Genomic DNA, 18,311 nt, shown 5'->3' on the forward strand with positions numbered 1-18,311 from the left:
TGAATCATCAGAGAATAGTCACAGAATAGTCACAGAATCACCACAGAATCATCACAGAATCATCACAGAATAGTCACAGAATCATCACTGAATCATCGCTGAATAGTCACAGAATCATCACAGAATAGTCACAGAATAGTCACAGAATCACCACAGAATCATCACAGAATAGTCACAGAATCACCACAGAATCATCACTGAATAGTCACAGAGTCACCACAGAATCATCACTGAATCATCACTGAATAGTCACAGAATCATCACAGAATAGTCACAGAATCACCACAGAATCATCACTGAATAGTCACAGAATCACCACAGAATCATCACTGAATAGTCACAGAATCACCACAGAATCATCACTGAATCATCACAGAATAGTCACAGAATAGTCACAGAATCACCAGAGAATCATCACTGAATAGTCACAGAATCATCACAGAATCATCACAGAATAGTCACAGAATCACCACAGAATCACCACAGAATCATCACTGAATAGTCACAGAATCATCACAGAATAGTCACAGAATCACCACAGAATCATTACTGAATAGTCACAGAATCATCACTGAATCACCACAGAATCACCACAGAATCATCACAGAATAATCACAATCACAGAATAATCACAGAATCACCACAGAATCACCACAGAATCACCACAGAATCACCACAGAATCACCACAAAATCATCACAGAATAATCACAATCACAAAATCATCACAGAATAATCACAGAATCATCACAGAATCGTGAGGTTGGAAGAGACCTCAAGTCCAACCTATTCCCTATCACCTCAACCAGACCATAGCACCAAGTGCCATGTCCAATCTTTCTTTAAACACATCCAGAGATGGTGATTCCACCACCTCCCTAGGAAGACAATTACAGCACTTTATTATTCTTTTGGTGAATGTTTTTTTCCTAGTATCCACCCATACCTTCCCTGGCGTAGCTTGAGACGGCGTCCTCGTGTTCTGTCAGTGCTGCCCGGTGGAAGAGAACAACCCCCACATGTCCACAGCTCCCTTCAGGGAGTTGTAAAGAGCGATAAGGTCACCTCTGAGCCTCCTCTTCTCCAGGCTGAACAATTCCTTCAAACATTCCCTCAGGAGACAGGACACGGGGAATGGCTTCGGAAGGACGGAGGGCACGGGGAGATTGGCAGGAAATTCTCCTTTTGTGAGGGCAGGGAGGCACTGGGTGCCCAGAGCAGCTCCTGGATCCCTGGAAATGTCCCAGGACATGGGATAGGGAAGATGTCCCTGCCATGGCGGGGGTGGGATTATTGGTGGGCTTTAACATCTCTTCCACCCAAAGCGGTCTGTGGCTGCTGCAGGGGAGGTGGGCTGTGGCTCCAGACCACCCCCTGCCCCGATTTGGGATCTGGGTCCTCAACCCCAGGGGAGAAAAACACAACCACACACAGAACATCACCAGCAGCCATTGCCCATGGTCTTTATTAATTTTTTTTTTTTCCAGAAAAGAAAAAAAAAAAAACAACCCCGCATTTTACATAGCTGGTACAAAAACAAAAATAAAATGAGCAGAAGGGGGGAAACCTGCAGCAGCAGGAGCTGAGGATGTCGCTGCAGGGACTCCAGCAGGAATTGTCTTTGGGAAGTGTGAGTAGCTACTCGGGGGTCACCCTGAGCCCCACGCACACACAGCCACCCCATATCCCCTCCCTCCCGCCCCACAAAACTTCACGGGTTTGACACGAACGCTTTGGTTGCTAGCAGTAAACATGGATTACATTCTTCCGTCTCCTCGTGGACATTTCTGGGACTCGAGGCTTTCGCCCCAGGGCAGACACCCCCTCGTGAGGGATGTCTTTGTTTTATTTCTCATACATTCAAACACTGCCGTGTCACAGCAGGACCCTGAGCGTGCCCCATCCTCCCCGCCTGTCCCCTCATGCATAGTGCCCGTGGGCAGAGTGGGCCATGATGCAGCAATTTAGTTAATTATTGTCAGCAGAAGGGAAGAACCACAATGGCCAAGCAAGGAGATGCGAATCAATCCCATCTCCTCCAGCTGTGGCTTCCCAGCACAGATAAAAATCCCTGTTTTCTTAGATCCCAGCACCCCGGGGGAAACCTGAGTGATTCCCTATTTGCTTCAGCCCAGGGCAGGGATGGTTAAGAGCTCCCACCTGGCAGCTCTGTGTGGGAGAGCAGATCCATCTCCCTGCTCCATAACCTATTAGATGCTTTGGATATTTTAATTTTTTTTCCCATTTTTTCTTTTTTTTTTTTCCCTCTTATTTTTGTAAACAATAATCAAGGAGAATACTGAGAGAATGGAAAGGTTTCCAGAGGTATTTACACACACTAGACATCTGACAGAGAAATCACCAAACCATTAAAGTGGGAGCAGGGGGGGAAGGTCCTACATGATTCTTGAGGATAGACAAGGATGAGGGGGGCAGACACAGGATTTGGGGGCAGATATGGGGATTGGGGGGGCAGATACAGGAATTGGGGGGGCAGACACAGGGTTTGGGGGCAGATACAGGGTTTAAGGGGACAGATACATGGATGACGGGGGCAGACACAGGGATTAGGGGGCAGATAGAGGGACTGGGGGCAGATGCAGGGGTGAGAGGGGCAGCAGTTTCCCTGGCACAGCCGAGGTGCCGGGGGGAGGCCAAGAGCCACCCCCAAGGCTCTATTGCATTTACCCCGTCAGACTAAAGCTGTTTTCCTGAAGCAGTTTTGTACAGATCCCGTTGCTAGTCAAAAAAAACAAAAATCAAAGTCCTTCCCCCCTCTCCCAAGAAGAGACCACCACCTCACCCTAAACTACTGGAGCAGGGCAGGGAGCAGCTGGGGCCGCTCTCCATCCCTCAGTGCCCACGTGCCGGGGTCACCAGCAGCCTCAGCGAGTGCCCCCAGAGTGCCCCGTCCCTGGGGATGGGGTCGGTGCTCCTGTCTGATCCAGCCCTGCCCCTCAACTAAACCTACTGCTACTGAAAACCAGCAGAGAACGAGCCCACAGCCGGCCAGACGCCCTCCCTGGGAAGGCTCCAGCCACCCCCTGGGCTGCAAGAGGAGTGTTCATACCCCAAAACCTGGGATCCAGAGTTTCTCCTAGCCATGGTGAGGCAGCATTTGGGGGAAGCCAGGAAGGAGAAAAGGATGGAGCAGTTGCACCTCCCTCGGACCTGGAGCCAGGTCCCCTCTCCTGGGAGGCCATGGACAGCCAGCCCTGAGCTCGAGGGTGAGGAAGGGCAGGACTGAGGGTCACCCTGTCTCCCAACACTCCCTGGTCACTGTCTGCTCCTCCTCTGTCCCCCTGCATGGGGCTGGGACCCCCATCCTGACCCCCAGCCTGCTGGGAGCCTGTGTGACATCCCAGCCCACGGGCAGCAGGACTCGGGCACGGGGTGCACTGGGGTGCTCCCACCAGCTGGGGAGAAAACAGGAGAGAGAAACAGGACCGGCCTCAAAAGCCACCAGGCTGGGGGAAATCCAGGGGCTGGGAGCTGGCACGGGCTCTGCACCTCTTCCCTGCCCGTGGCACTGCCTGGCTTCTCCATCCCCACACACGGACCCCCAGACCTGAATGCCTCCATCAGTGCATGGGGAAGGGAAAGAGACCATTACAATACACTTACAAAGAAAACAAATCCCAAACATACCAAAAAACACATTTGAAAAGCTCGACAACACGTCAGCCCGCCTAGCAAACATCCAGTGAGGTAGATCTACACTTCCAATACAAACTTCATAATTTCTTTGTGCTGTTAGAAAAACCCTCCTCTCTGTCCAGCACTGGCTACAGAGGCATTTTATCCCTGAGATTGCTCGAATACCTGAGAATAAGTTGCAGGAATTATGTCCTTTCTCTCCTTTTTTTTTTTTTTTGTTTTTTTCCTTTTCTTTTTCTTAAAGATTAAAATATACAAAAATACAAAACCAGAATATTTATATTAAAAAAAAAAAAAGAACAACAAACCCAAAACAAAGACGACAAACAAACCCAAAGATACGTCATTCACGCACGTCCTAGTGCAGCTTTCACTTGGCCTTGGCTTCGGCACGGCCGGGGGGCTCCCCGGGAGAAGGGGGGGTCCACCGGGGCCAATAAATAAAGGCAAGACTTGGGAAGGGCCGTGGGGAGGGGGGACAGCAGCCACTAACCCGGGACAGCCCCGTCCCCTGTCCCTGGGGAGGCTCAGCCCCAGAGGCAGCGTGGGATGGGCAGGAGGAGCAGAGGTGTGTCCCCAGCTCAGGTGTGTCCCCAGCTCAGGTGTGTCCCCAGCTCTACCTCCCCGAGGCTGGGAGGAGCCTGAGGGGGGAAGATCTGGCTGCACAAAACACCTCGTGCTCTCTGTGCTGGCACCTGGGGACGATTAGGGGGATAAAAAGGGGTTTTCCTTTGAGTTGCTCTCCCCCAGGCTGCAGCTCGCAGCCCACGGACGGGTGGTGTTACTCCAGCCCTGGGAGAGGATCCATTTCCTGCCACACCGAGCCCAAATCCGGGCTCTGCTGGTGTCAGCAATGGAGCAACCATGGAAAAACCATGAATCCTCACACCTCCTGAACGTGAGAGGCCAGGAGGAGCAGAGGAGCCGCGGGACCGGCCCGCGGGCGTCTCCCCGGTGCTGCACAGCCTCTCCCTCAGCCTCCCTCCCGGGCAGGCAGAGGGGTGCCCCCAGCTCACCCCGCTGTGTTTGAAGCTCGGGAGAACGAGGAGCCATCAGCTCCTCCCTGGCATGATGCCCCTCTGCTCCTCCTCCCCTCTGCTCCTCCTCCCCAGGACACGGCTGCCTGCCTTAACTTAGGAAAAGATTAAAGATTAATTAAGTGTGGTCAGGATTTTTAGCGGGAAGAAGTGTGTTGGGTGCTGCCTTCCCCTGTTTTGGAACAAGCTGTCCTGCTGCTAACAGGGCTTTTCCCAGCCTGGGCGTGGGGGAAAGGTCTGTGCAGGGACACCAGGTCCCCGCTGCCAGCACTGCCAGCGGCCCTCCCCAGGCTGCCCCTTGCCTTGCCAAAGCCTTCTCACCCCGGTGGAAGCCCCCTGTCCCTGCCACCCACCATCATTCCCGGGTCTCGGGGAGGAGGGCCGGGCTGTGCATGTCCTCCTCCTCTCGGAAGTAGGCGGGCTTGCCCTGCGAGCTGGGCGACTGCTGTGCTTTCGCGGGGCAGTTGGCGACCATGTGGCTGATGCTCTGGCAGAAGTGGCACTTCTTGGGCTGCGGCGGGAGCTTGCACTCCTTGGCGTGGTGGTCCAGCCCGCCGCAGTTGTAGCACCTGTGTGAGGGGAGGAGAAACGGAATGAGGATGCTGTGACCACCACCCATCTTCTCAGCCAGAGCTGGGCTTGGCTTTTGGGGTGCGGGGTGGCCCCAGGGTTGGTCCCTGCAGAGCCCAGCTGGGGCTCAGTGGTGCTGCTGGTACCCAGGAGATGGCAGCAAACCGCTGCACTGAAGCCACACACCGGGGACAAATTCGGGATGTTGGGGGGTTCCACCCCTCTGGCTCCATCAGTGCCCATCCTGTGTCTCCAGACCCCACCGCCCCAGGAACGGGCAAAGGAACAACTGACATCCCCAGCTGTCATCGTGTGGGGACAGCCCCAAGGGTGGCTTCTCACAGGGCTGTGCCTCCCAGCACTTGTCCTGTGGGTGCCACCCTCACACCGGGGCCTCGTGTCCATTTTAAATCCTGCATCCATACAGGATGGCCACAACCCTTTTCTCTTTCATTTTCCTTCACAATTCCTCTCTGATTAATTTAGAAACCTGCTTATGAGAACAGCTGAGCGGGGTGGACAGCATCCACTGGGAAAACTGGGATGAGGCATCCCCAGGCAGCCGGGGTGGAGAGGATGGGAGAGGGAGGATGAAGAGCTGGTCAGAAACTTGCCCTGGGGTTCCCATCTCACTGTGGGAAGCACTGTCAGGACATGGGAGACACTGCCAGGACACGGGTGACACTGTCAGGATGTGGGAGACACTGTCAGGACATGGAGACACTGCCAGGACGTCGGGCTGTGTCCTTCCCACAAGGAAGGGCTTCTGTTGGAGCAAACCCCCCAGCCCAGCAGGGCTCGCCGGGTGAGGGGGGCACAGCCCGGGGTGCCCCTGACCTCTGCCCCTGCCTGCTGCTCCCCTGCCCCTTCCCCACCGAGCTGCATCTGCCGCTCATTAGGCGCCGCAGGACGCTGCTTTCCCAGGCCGAGGGTCTGCCCATGCCACCGGCCCCGTGCCCATCCCCGGGGTGCCCGGGCAGCTCCCGGTGCCCGCAGGGCTCAGCCCCAGCCCCGGCTCAGCCCTCACCGATCTCCTTTCGACCTGCGCTTCTGGAGGCTCTTCCCCTTGGGCCTCCTCTCGCTGCCGATGCAGAAGACGCCCCCGGGGCCGGTCACCCGGATGGACTCCAGACCTTTGGATGATTTCTTGAAGGTGAACTCGACAGCTTCGCCCTCCTTCAGGCTGCGGAAACCCTCCATGTGGAGCTTGCTCTGGGGGGCACAGGGGGAGGATGGGGGTCAGCACAGAGCTGGGGTGTTCTCCAGGCACGGCACAAAGCTCCTGCGGCACAAGAGCTGCCAATGTCCCCCTCTGCCCGTCCCTTGGCTCTGCTTTTCTTTAAATGCAAAGGAATCTCGAGGCTTTGCACAGAGATACGAACCCTGCTCGTGGCAGGCCCTGTGGCAGGGCCAGGAGGCTGAGGCTGGCACTCAAGCGCCTTAACCGCCTGCAATAATTAATTAAGCAGCCATTTGGCACAGGATTATCACTGCTGGGAGCTTCTCCCATTCCTTCCAGGAATTCCACCTCGGGTATCACCACACAATCAAAGCAGGGGAGCCCAGAAAAACCCAGGCTGGGGAGGGGGGTTGTGAGGTAACAGGCAAAGCCCACTCCGCTTTGAGGAGTCCATTTTAGCAGAACAAATCCCTGAGGAGCAGAGCTGGCCGAGGCAGCGGCAATTCCCTGTGCCGGGAGCATCCCTGCCTGCTCTGCCCCCGGGCAGCAGCTCCAGCCCGGCATCCGCAGCTCTGCGGGGGCACGAGCAGCGAGAGAAGGGAATTCGCTGGCTGGGGAGGAGAGGGAAGGGAATTCACTGGCTGGGGAGGAGAGAGAAGGGAATTCGCTGGCTGGGGAGGAGAGGGAAGGGAATTCGCTGGCTGGGGAGGAGAGGGAAGGGAATTCGCTGGTCGGGGTGGAGAGGGAAGGGAATTCGCTGGCTGGGGAGGAGAGAGAAGGGAATTCGCTGGCTGGGGAGGAGAGGGAAGGGAATTCGCTGGCTGGGGAGGAGAGGGAAGGGAATTCGCTGGCTGGGGAGGGGAGGGAAGGGAATTCGCTGGTCGGGGAGGAGAGGGAAGGGAATTCGCTGGCTGGGGAGGAGAGGGAAGGGAATTCGCTGGCTGGGGAGGAGCAGCTCCTGCCGCGGGGGATTCCCAACGCCTGCGCGGCTGCGGCACGACCCTGCATTTATGAATGGAGCATCTCCCCATTCATGGCCCGAGAGCTCCCGTCACATGCTCTGCCGTTCTCTGCCGTGCTCTCCCGTTCTCCCCGCTCCCGTGAGCGCTGTCCGGGACGGGCAGGCACGCTCTGCTCCCAGCTCCACTCCAAATCTCACCAGGAGTCCCGAGGAAACACCCCACGTAAAAGCAGAGCGGCTTATAGGAGTGAATTTTTCTTGGCAGGGTCTTGCGGGATGTCCGTGGGCATCAGAGAAGTGGGAACACAGCAGAGCTCGAGGAACAACCCTTGAGACCCCATTTCCTGCTGCTTTCCCCCTCCCTTTCTGTGCCTGGGGTTCCAGCTCAGGGTGGGACAGACCCCATGTGCTGGGCCAAGTCACCCCCAGGCCCTGGATCCCCTTGGCTGCTGGGATGGGATCCAGAGTGGCCACAGGGACCCTCCCTTGCTCTCTGACCTGCTCCTGCTGCCTAAAGGGAGAGCCAAACGCTGAGCTCTGAGGTCCCAAATGACAACAAGGACAGGACAGAGTGTCACGGCCACCAGTGCCCACCCAGGGCAGTTCCAGCACCACCTGCCCCTGGCAAAGCCCCGCGGTGACCCAACACTGCTGCCCACCACCAACCCAGCATCCCCCCGTGCAGGAGCTCCGTGCCCAAGGCACCAGCACATCTCAGAGCTGCCTCAGCACCTCGGCTCAGCCACCCACCCCGGCCTGTCCCCACCCTGGGGTGATGTGGGCGATGGGAGCTACCCCGGATTTACCCCAATTTACCCCATTCCCACGGCAGCCCAGGGTTCTGGGGGTAAGGAGGGGCTGAGCATCACTCCCTGGCACGGGAGGCAGCCCTGGGAGCCGCGGGACGAGGCCAAGCACCTCCCGCGGCTCTCTCAGGGCGTTTACGGCCCCAGCTGGCCCAGCTGTGTTTACACTGCGGGGATGAAAACTCCCAGGCGCTCAGCCCTGATCTTCGCGATAAAGCCGAGCCGTGCCAGGGGGGACCCCGGTGCCCCCCAGCTCAGCCCCACCTTGGGCACCGCCGCCCCACGGCCAGAGTCCAGCCCCGCACCCGGCACCCCCACTCGGAGGAAGAGGAGGGACGGGGCAGAAGCTGCCACGACATGACGGGGAAGCGATTTATTTTCCAGGAGCGGGCGAGGATGACAAGCACCCCCAGCCCCCTCCGCCAAAAGGCCAAAGGAAACGCCCTCTCCCCAGGGAAGGGGGGGGACAGAGGCTGGGGCGTCCCAGCTCTGCCCCCCGGCCCCCCCGCCGCAGCCTTTTGATGTGGCTGCAGAGTGGCCGGTGGTCCCTGCGCATCCCCCCTGCCCCCTTCCCAAAACACACACATTGCTGGCATTCCTCTGTTATCAGATAGGTAATCAAACTGCAGCCCATTGAATTAGCTGCATACCTCCTGCATCTGAAAGGAAGGGGCCCAGAGCCCCTGTCCCACACCACACACAAAGCCGGAGCCTTCCCAGGCCTCCGCACACCCACACCCCCCCCCAAAAAAATAAAGAGGGGAAGGGGGGGATTGGAGCGAGCCGGGGATGCTGGGGATGGGGGAGCGCAGGGGAGGGCCAGGGCCGGGAGCCACCGGCCAGCGAGAACAAAGGGCCGGCGGCGGCCGCGCTCCCGCTGCCCAAATTCCAGGAGTTCCAGGCCCCGGCGGGGGGAGGAAGGGTGGCCGGCATGGCCGCGGGCCCCCTGACCCCCTCCAGCCCCTGCGCACATCAGCGCGGTGCCCGGGCCGCCCGTGGGCGCTGGGCTTTGGGCTCCGGGTGCCCCGGGGGCTCAGTCCCGGGGGGATGGCTTCGCCGTGGCCCTGGGCTGGGCTCACAAAGCGTTGCCATCCCAAAAGAAGCGCAGCCCAACGCCAGGATTTCCTTGTGGTCATCAGGGACGGGGGGCAGAGGCAGAGCTGGCGCAGCTTCACCCCCGGGCACGGCAGCGGGCACCTCTCGGCTTCTCCCCATCCCTTTCCCTCCCTCCCTCCCTCGTCCCCGGTTATTCGCGGCAGACAAAGCCGCAGCACATGAGCGGCCAGCGCTGCCCACCCCCGGGCTGCCTGTGCCCCCTCCCGCACACGGGTGCCTTCATCCTCCTCTTCCTCCCAGCAGCGGATCCCTCCTCGCGGGTCCCACGGGCAGACGCGTTTCCCGTCCTGAAGGAAGCACCGCGGGGCTCCCCAAACCCCGCCGCTGCCCCCCGAGCTGCCGGCCCGGCTCTCCCGCAGCCCGCCCCGCCGGGCTCCGGGGTCAGCATTGTCCCCGCGGCCTCCCCAGCGCGACACAAGGGGACGTTTATTCGCAGCCAGCCCCGGCCACTCAATCAAACCATCTTTGTGTCCAGCTGCACCTCGGCTCTCCAGAGCCCTTTAAACTGAGACCCCCTCGGAAAACCAGCCGCCCTGGGATGCTGGGGTAAGGAGGAACGCTGCTGGCAGTGCCAAGCTGTGCCAGGGCCACATCTGAGCCCTGCCCACAGCATTTCAGGCAGCCTAGCCCTACTGCAGGCAGCGCCTGTGCCTCAGTTTCCCCCGCTCTGCAGCGGAGGGCCAGGAGCAGCAGCGCAGGGACTGCTGAGCCCCGGGGTGGGGCATGCCCCCATCGCTGGGCACCCTGTCCGCGGTGACCTCAGGCTCAGCTGGCACCCAGGGCAGCCCCACCCTGTGCCCAGAGCCGCGGCGTCCCTGCCCCGCGTGTCCCTGCCCCGGGGCCAGCCCCGGCAGAGCAGCTCTCCCCTCAGCTGGGCACTGCCCCGTGGCAATCTCCCCACAGGAGATTCGGGCAGGGCCGGGCTCTGGCGGCACGGAGCAGCGCCCCAAACCCCCAGTCCCAGCAGGGCAATGTCCCTTTGCCTCCACAGCCTTGCCTGGATCACCCCAGTCCCCAGAGGCAAAGCCCTTCCCTGTCCCCAGATCACACAGCAAACCCTCTCCCGGTGCCAGAAGCTCCGGGGAAGGAGCTGGTGCTGGGTTTTGGCTCAGCAGCGGAGGGCTCGGAGCAGGGATGTCCCTTCCTGCAGCCCGCAGAAACGGGGGATGTGCGTGGCAAAGGGGGTCCTGCCTCAGCCCGGGGCGTGGGTGCGGAGATAAGGAGGGCGAAGCCTTTGGAGCCCTCGGGGAGAGCAGAGAGGATTTAACAAAACATCACCGAGGCTTTCCAGCGGCTCCCTCAGCGTCATCTGGCGCGATATCCCCAAGGACCCCTACCGATTTCAACTAAAATCAAAATAAAGACATTCCCCTGCCAAAGTAACGATGTTTGCTCCAAATTTTCCACCACGAGTCAGTAAAATGAAACTCTAGATACCAACTCCGAGGGAAAAAAAAAAAAAAAAGGCATTTACCACAAAGTTTAATCCATCAGTTTCCTGTCCTAAATCCTTTTAGCTCCTTTGGTTGTATTTTTTCCCCCCACCAAAACCCTCCCGCACTTCCCAGGGGCAGCTAATTGGGATCAGTGGCTGCGTATTAATTTTGTGCTCCCGTCTTAAAGCAGGAACAGGGCCCGGAGCAGCCGCGCGTCTCCCGACGATGGTTTCGGCTCCATCCCGCTTTTCTTAGGAGCAAGGAACAGGCAAAGGAAACGGCGGGGCTGGAGGGGGCGGCAGGGCCGGGGGCTCCGTCCCGGGAGCAATCCCATTCATTTGGCCCATATTATCCAGGAGACCATTCCAGGGTGTTTTCTCTCCCTGGGGCAGGGAGGGGGAGCTGGGGGAAGGGATGTGCCTGCGGCCATCAGTTAATCTTTAGACAGAGACAGGAGGCTTTTTTTGTGTGTGTGAGCGTCTTGAGGGAGTTTCAGGGCTGGAATAAAGCCGCTCTCTTTCAGTATTTCCCATCGGGACGCGGCGCACAAGCGGCCCAATACAATTTCATTCTAGCGGTTATTAAAAACAAAACAAAAAAAACCACAGAATAAACAAAACCAAAGAAATTGCCGCTACCCCTCTCCCCTCACAAAAAAAGCAGAGATTCCAACGAGCATTTCTACCCCAGGGCATCTCTGCGGGAGTTCCCTGCTCCTTGCAGGGGGGTTGGACTAAATGACCTTTGAAGGTCCCTTCCAACCCAAACTAATCCGCGATTCCACGATCTCTCCCCCAGGGATGTGCGGCTCCGGTGCTCCCGGTCGGGCTGGGGGTGACCCTGGTGCTGCGGAGCCAACACGGGAAGCAGGAAAAGCGAAATATGACACACACGTGTCCCTCGAGGATGGAGCATCACGGAGTCCCCTTCCCCCCGCTGCCCCCAGCCCTGCACAGCCCAAAGCCCCGCTGGGACCCCCAGCCCAGGGGAAGGTGCAGGGAAAGGCTGGCTCCTGCTCCTGACAGAGAAACTCTCCCTTGTGCCTTTACCGCGCACTCGGAGCTGCCTCCAAACGCGATTTTTATTCTTTAAGACCTCACGTCACGCTCACGTGGATGGTTATTTGGATTATCCTGGCCGCATGCGCGGGCTGGCAGGGGCACAGGTGGGTGACAGCCCAGGTGGGCTCAGCCAAACCCGTGTCCAAACTGCCACCCCTCATCCCATCCCCTGCCCGGCCGAGCAGGGCTGGAGCTGCTCCAGCAGCCCGGGGACCAGCGGGGACAGAAGCCCCTCCCGTGCTGGGATGTGCCCAGGGAGTGCCACACTGCCCAGGGAGTGCCACGCTGCCCAGGGAGTGCCACATCCCAGCCCCGGCAGCTCTAACCACGGGCACTGCTCTGTGTCCCTGCCAGGACGTGCAGGACCAGGCACCGAGACGCCCGAGATCAAACCCAGCAGCCACGGGTACCACGGTGCCCGGCAGAATTTCTTGCTAAAATCATGAGAAAGAACAGAACCACCCGACTAAACGCATTTATCAAGGATTTAAAGCTGCTGGCTTGGAGAAACGCTCAGAAATGCAGAGCAACGATTTCCAGGCACTGGACATCCTCTTCCCCTCTGCCCCCAGCCAGACCCCAACCCAAATCCCAGCCCAGCTGGTCAGCACTGCTCCTCCAGCTCCAACCAGAGCTCATTTTCTGCTTTCCCTCTTTCCACGTTGCCTTCCCAGGCAGCTCCGTGCTCCTGCGAGTGATGCTCAGAGCCGAATCCTGAGGGGACCACTGCACCTTTGGGGTCTTCACCATCACCACCAGCCCAATCTCTGCCACCTCAAGATCCCCAGCTCCTCAGGAGTGCTGCTCAGCCCTTCACCTCCCCGGGACGATCTGCTCTGCTCCCTTCTGCTTCATCCCTCCTGTCTCCTCAGAGCCCCCAAATGAATCCATCTCCAGTGTCCAGGGGAGGCATTTGAACCCAAATGCCTCATTTTTAGCTCACAATGCGAGGGAAAGGCAGCCCCAAGGAGCCCTGTTAGTCTCCTGTCCTGCCGAGATTTTAATCTCTTTGTGGTCAGATAAAGGCAGAGGGAGATGGAGACGCGCTCCCTGCAGAGAGGGGCCATTCAGACCTGGTTCCTGTAATAAAGTGATTTAATAGATCTAAAGAGGCCAATTCCCTTCTTTCTCCTACAATTACTTCCTGTGGGTCATCATTCACATATGTAAATGAAGAGGGGAAGGAGCGGGTTTTGAGGGGCTCTGGAGTGTTAAGCCCCAAAGCTGGTTTGGGGCGCTGGGTGCTGGGCAGGGCACAGGAGTCCTGAGCCTCGTCCCCCCCGGCTTTTGGTGGCTTTTGCCCTCGCAGCCCCGACTCCCTCCCCGGGAGCGGAGCGGGCTCCGGAGAAGCGCCCTGGTGCTCGGGGTGGGGACAGCACCGGGACAAGGACCCGATTCCCCGCAAGCCACCCAAAAGCAGCGAGGCCGCGGCGGGAGCACGAGCTGCTCCCTCTGCAAGGAGATGCTCTGCGGAGGGAGAGACGCCGGGAGCGGCTCCGGCTGTTCCTGCAGGAGAGCAGAGACTCTGTGCCACCAGTGAGAGGAGCAGGGGGCGAACCCGAGTCACAGGAGGAGAATTCTCCAGCAGCCCAAAGCTTCTGGTGGGGCAAAGCCCTTTGCTGCTGCCGGGAGCCTCCCGCACCCCTCTGCTCCCCAGAAAAAGCCGCTTTTCCCCAGAGCTCCCAAACGCTGCAATCTCTGGGATCTCCCCCGACCCTAGAAACCGGGGGGCACCGAGAGGCTGCAGGGCAGTGGGATGCTCCCGACAGAGACACCCCAGCTAATTCCCTTCCCCTGCAGGAATGCGAGCGGGAGCAATCAGGAAACCAGACTGTCTGGGGGCAATAAAGCCCCGGGAGCAGGGCGGGAGGCTCTCCCCGGGAGCGCTGGGTCCCGCTGTGCCGCATTGAGATGCAAAGGCCCATTTGCTCTCTGGAGAACACCAGGATCTGTTTTCCCCTGGCTGATTTGGAGCCCTTGACTCCAAAACCAGCTGTGCCGGGGGATAGCAGCTCCTACCAAGGCGCTTTGCCCATGCCACAGCCAAGGGAGAAGGGATTGGCATCTCCCCCGGCCATCATTTCCTTCCAGTCCTGCCTGGAGGCCTCGCTCAAGGGCAGGGAGTGAGCGACCCCCGGGAGCTCCAGGAGCTCTCACAGCCCAGGGGCTCGGTCCTGCACCCCCAGCCCAGGGGATGGACCCATTTTGGGGGGCTTTGGGCCTGAAGAGCAGCGGCCACTGCAGGCGGCTGGTCCCGGGACTCCCCGGAGCCAGCGCCACGGCGCTGCTCTCGATCACCCGTACAACCCCCCGTGTTTGCTCCAAAAACACCCGTGCCCCCTTGGTTCGTGCTCGCTCTGCCCCCCAGCCCCACGGCAGTCCCGAGGTGAGGGGCAGCACACAGAGCCCCGTCCGCACGAGCCGGCGCTGAGCCCCGCATCCCCTCCCGGCGCTGGCCCCGGTTCGGGCACCGTGTCCAAACCCCTTCCCCCAGCCCCGGCGGATCCTCCCCCGAGATCCGGGGCGTTCGAGGAACTTCAGCCCCTAATCCACGACTTCCCAGGGTGCGGGGCCCCCGACACGCGTGGGGCTTCCCCGCTCGGCAAGGTCAGATCCGGACACGGGACTGTCGCTGTCACAGATCCGCGGGGACGCAAACCCGACGCCTTTGTGCCACCCGCGGCTGGGACAAAGGGCGCGGGCAGGGATGCCCGGTGCCGGGATGAGCTCCAGCGGGAGAGCTCCCGGTGCCGCGTCCCGGCCAGGCCGGGGCTCCCGGGCTCACGCCGCCCGCTCCCCGGGTCCCTCCGCGGGCTGAGCGGCGTCACCTGCGCCCCCGGCCCCGAGGGGCTCCTCAGCCAACAACGACGGCAAAACGAGATCGCCCGGGATCGCCTCACAGGGCCGGTCCGCGGAGAGGAGCCCGGCCGCGGCCGTGCCTGCCCTCCCCGCCGCCCGGGGAGCGCGGCTGCGGCGGCAGGGGGGACCCCATCCCTCCTCCGTGCCCCGGAGCGCACCCCGGCCCTCCGCAGCGCCCGCGGCTCGGGCCCTACCTGGTGCACGAAGACATCGACGGGCGAGTCCAGGGTCGCGCCGCCCTTGGCGGTCATGGAGAGGAAGCCGAAGCCCATGCGGACGTTGAACCACTTACAGATGCCGGAGCCGTGCAGGGGCTGGGACTCGTTCTCCGCCTTGGGCGAGTCTCCGGCCGGCTCCTCGCCCGGCTTCGCACCTGGCGAGAGACCCGCGGAGCCGCTGAGCCGGGGCTGCGGCAGCCGCGGCTGCCCCCGGCCCAGCCGCCCCGCACCCGGCCGGCACAGGAACCCCCAACCCTGCTCGGGGTGCCCCGTGCAGGCTGGAAAACGCAAAAAAAAAATCCCCAACCGCCCCCCCCAAAAAAAAAAAACATCGGAGAGGTGAGCTCTGCCTCCACGTGTGCACGGGGATCACCCCAGGAAACGAAGGCGGCTGCTGCCAGCACGACCCAGGCAGTGCGTGCAGTGGGAGCTCTAAATCCGTTTCTCCCTCAAAAACCTTAAAAACGAAAAAAAAAAAATTAAAAATCCCAGACACACACAAAAAGACCAATCGAGCAACGGAAAAATAGCCAAAATATTTTTTTTTCTAAAAATCAAAATATTAAAACAGAACTTTAAAAAAGGGCAAAAAACTCCCCCAAAATCCCAACCCGAAACCCCGCTGCCCCCAGCAAGCCATGCTGGAGAAACTCTCCCTCGCCGTCAGCATCCCCCCCTTGCACCGTCCCACCCCCGCTCCCAAACACCCCCAGCAGCCGCCAGCGGCCCCAAACTTCTGGGGTCATCCTGGGGCTGGAGGGGGGAATAAAAAACCCCAATAAATCCCCCCTGCGACCCCCAGCGCTGCGCGGGGCAGAGGGGCCCGGCGGGCCCGGCCGCGCTGCCGGGGCTCAGCGGGACTGGGTGGGCCGGGGTCGGGGGGGCCCTGCGCCCCCCAGCCGGGCTCTGCCCTCGTTATTAATAATCGCGGAGCCGAGGCGGGCTGCGACAATAATATAACTTAACCTGCAAACTGCTGGTTGGAAACAGACCCCATCCCGACACTCGCTTGCAAATTCCGAGTTGTGGCTGTTACCGCCTCCTCCCTCCTCCTCCTCGGCCAGCTTTGAGGGTATCAGGCCAGCCAAAAAAAAAAAAAAAAAAAAGAAAAAAAAAAAAAGGAGGAAAAAAAAACCAACAAAAAACCCCAGCTTAGACCCCGCCGGGAGGGAGCCGGGAGAGGTTTGACTCCATCTTCACTCCAACAATAGGGGTGGGAGGGAGCGGGAGGGTTTTTTCAAAGGCTCCCAAATTCTCGCAGACAATAGCAGCCCCCGCCCCCCCCCAGGACCCACCCGCGGGGCCGGGGGGCGCCGGGCCCTGCTCCGCCATCCCGTCCCCACGTGATCCTAATTAACCCCCCCGCTAATAGCGACACATTCCGGGAGGGATTTGCAGCGGGGGGGGCTGTGTGGGCTGACCCCCCCACACTTAGGGCACTTGGGGGCGAGGCCACCTGTCAAGGCAGGAGGTGACACCCGGGGAGGGGGGCTGGAGGTGGGACCCCCGGACACCGGCGGGAGCTGCCACGTCGTTAGTCCGCGCCCCCTCCCCACGAGCGGAGCCACCTGCGAGCCGCGACCCGCTGGGACGGGGAACGGCACGGGGGAGGGGGCGGCTTCCCGGGACCCCGGGCTCTTCCTGCGCCCCCAGCCCCATCCCGCGTCCCGGCACCGTGCGCCCCCCGGGATGCGCCGCGCTTCCCCCGGCCCGGCGGCCCCGGCGCGGGGAGCGGGGCCGGGGCGGGGCCGGGGCCCGGCGCCCCCCGGGCCGGGCGGGGACAAAGGGCGAGTGACCAGCGGCTCCATTTCCGGCGGCGGACAATGCCCCGGCCGCGGGGGCACAGCGCCGCCCGCCGCCCCGCCCGGGCTGTGCCCCCAGACCGGCCCGGCGGGGGCAGCGGGGGCCGGGGGCGGCGTCTGCGCCCACCGCGGCCGCCCCACGCGCGGCCGGTCCCGCGTGGTGTCACCGAGCAGCGCGCGGTTTGGCGGGGCGCGGCCACGGGGACCGCGGTGTCACCCGCGGGGCGGCCCGGGGCCGGGCCGGTGCTGCCGGTGGAATCCCGCGTGGGGAATCCCGCGTGGGGAATCCCCGCGTGGGGAATCCCCGCGCGAAGCCCCCGCCGCCCGCGGCGCCGCTGCCGCTGGCCGTGGTGCTGAAGCGGCGGCCCTGTCCAGGGTCCTGGCGCTGCCCTTCCTCCTCCTGCTCTTCCTCTCCCTCCTCCTGCTCTTCCTCTCCCTCCTCCTGCTCTTCCTCTCCCTCCTCCTGCTCCTGCCCCGCACACCGCGGCCTCCTCGTTGCCCCTTCCCCACAGAGCCGAGCAGCCCCGCTGGACCCCACTGGCGGACGGCAAAGCAGGAGGAAGAGGAGGAAGAGGAGGAAGAGGAGGAAGAGGAGGAAGAGGAGGAAGAGGAGGAAGAGGAGGAAGAGGAGGAAGAGGATGGTTTTTCTCGGTGGAGGCACCCAAGTGAGCTGCTGGGAGCGCCCCAGCCCGCCAGGACTCGCGGTGCCGGTGGGTCCGTGTCCCACGGGCACAGGCAGAGCGGGAGGTGTCACCTCTCACCCCCAGCCGCTGGCACAGCGTGTCCCTCACCTTCACACCGCCCTTAACGGGCTGCCAGGAGTCTCCGCTGGTCTCTCATGGTCGGTCCTGAGCCGATTCCCCAAAGCCGAGGAGCAGCACCTCACCTGCAGCAGAAGGAGGGACGGGTCCGGCCAGGGTTTCCTATGGGATCCCCTCTCCCGTCCCTGACCGGGCTCTGGCCGCCGCAGAACTCCCGCTCCGGGACGGGGCTGGTGGCAGTCCTGGCAAGAAGGAAACCGCGGTGCCTGTCCCTGTCCCTGCTCCCCCTCTCTGCTGGCACCCCGCGCCAGCTCGGGTGGTGCTCCGGGACATCCCGGGACCATCCCGGGACATCCCGGGAGCAGGAGCGCGTCTGGCCCCCTCTCCTGGCTGCAGGGCTTGCGCATCCATCCCCGTTTTCCTCTCGGCTGGGCGATAACTGGGGCAGGAGGGGAGAAAATAACCCACCCCCCCCAAAAGGCTCCAGCCCCTTCCTCTTACCCCTGCTTCCATCCCGTCTCCTGCCCAGTTTTCCCCGTTTCACTCGGGATTTGGGGAGGGCACGGGGGAAGGATGTGGTGAGGAATGAGCCCTTTCTCGCTTTCTCCACAAGGAATCCTTCAGAAAATCATCCACACCCTGCACCAGCCTCCCCCTGCAGCCCTTCCTGACGGACAGGAGCGACCAGCAGCCCCGGAGGCATTTCCCTGTAACTTTTTGCTGGCAGCAGCGACTTCCTCAGCGCGCCCCGATTTCTGCCCGTCCTCAGTGGCTTTGCAGCCCCGCGATGCAGCCACGTCCCCGATCAGGGCGCTTCCATCCCTTTCCATCCCACCCTTCCCCGCCGCC

At 61.2% G+C, this 18,311-nt stretch overlaps 1 protein-coding gene across 1 annotated transcript; it reads right to left on the reverse strand.

Annotated features, from left to right (window-relative positions):
• Positions 1-24: 24 nt before the first annotated feature.
• On the reverse strand, positions 25-16,503 carry LIN28A (lin-28 RNA binding posttranscriptional regulator A). Its single transcript, XM_021534984.4, has 4 exons — positions 15,866-16,503; positions 14,876-15,054; positions 6,290-6,474; positions 25-5,261 (listed from the first exon to the last, which is right to left on the reverse strand). The coding sequence occupies exons 1-4, from the start codon at positions 15,894-15,896 to the stop codon at positions 5,048-5,050; spliced, it is 609 nt and encodes a 202-aa protein (XP_021390659.1). The 5' UTR covers positions 15,897-16,503; the 3' UTR covers positions 25-5,047.
• Positions 16,504-18,311: the final 1,808 nt, after the last annotated feature.

This window comes from Lonchura striata, chromosome 23, assembly GCF_050655825.1.
Source record: "Lonchura striata isolate lonStrDom1 chromosome 23, ASM5065582v1, whole genome shotgun sequence".
Taxonomy (NCBI): Eukaryota; Metazoa; Chordata; class Aves; order Passeriformes; family Estrildidae; genus Lonchura; species Lonchura striata.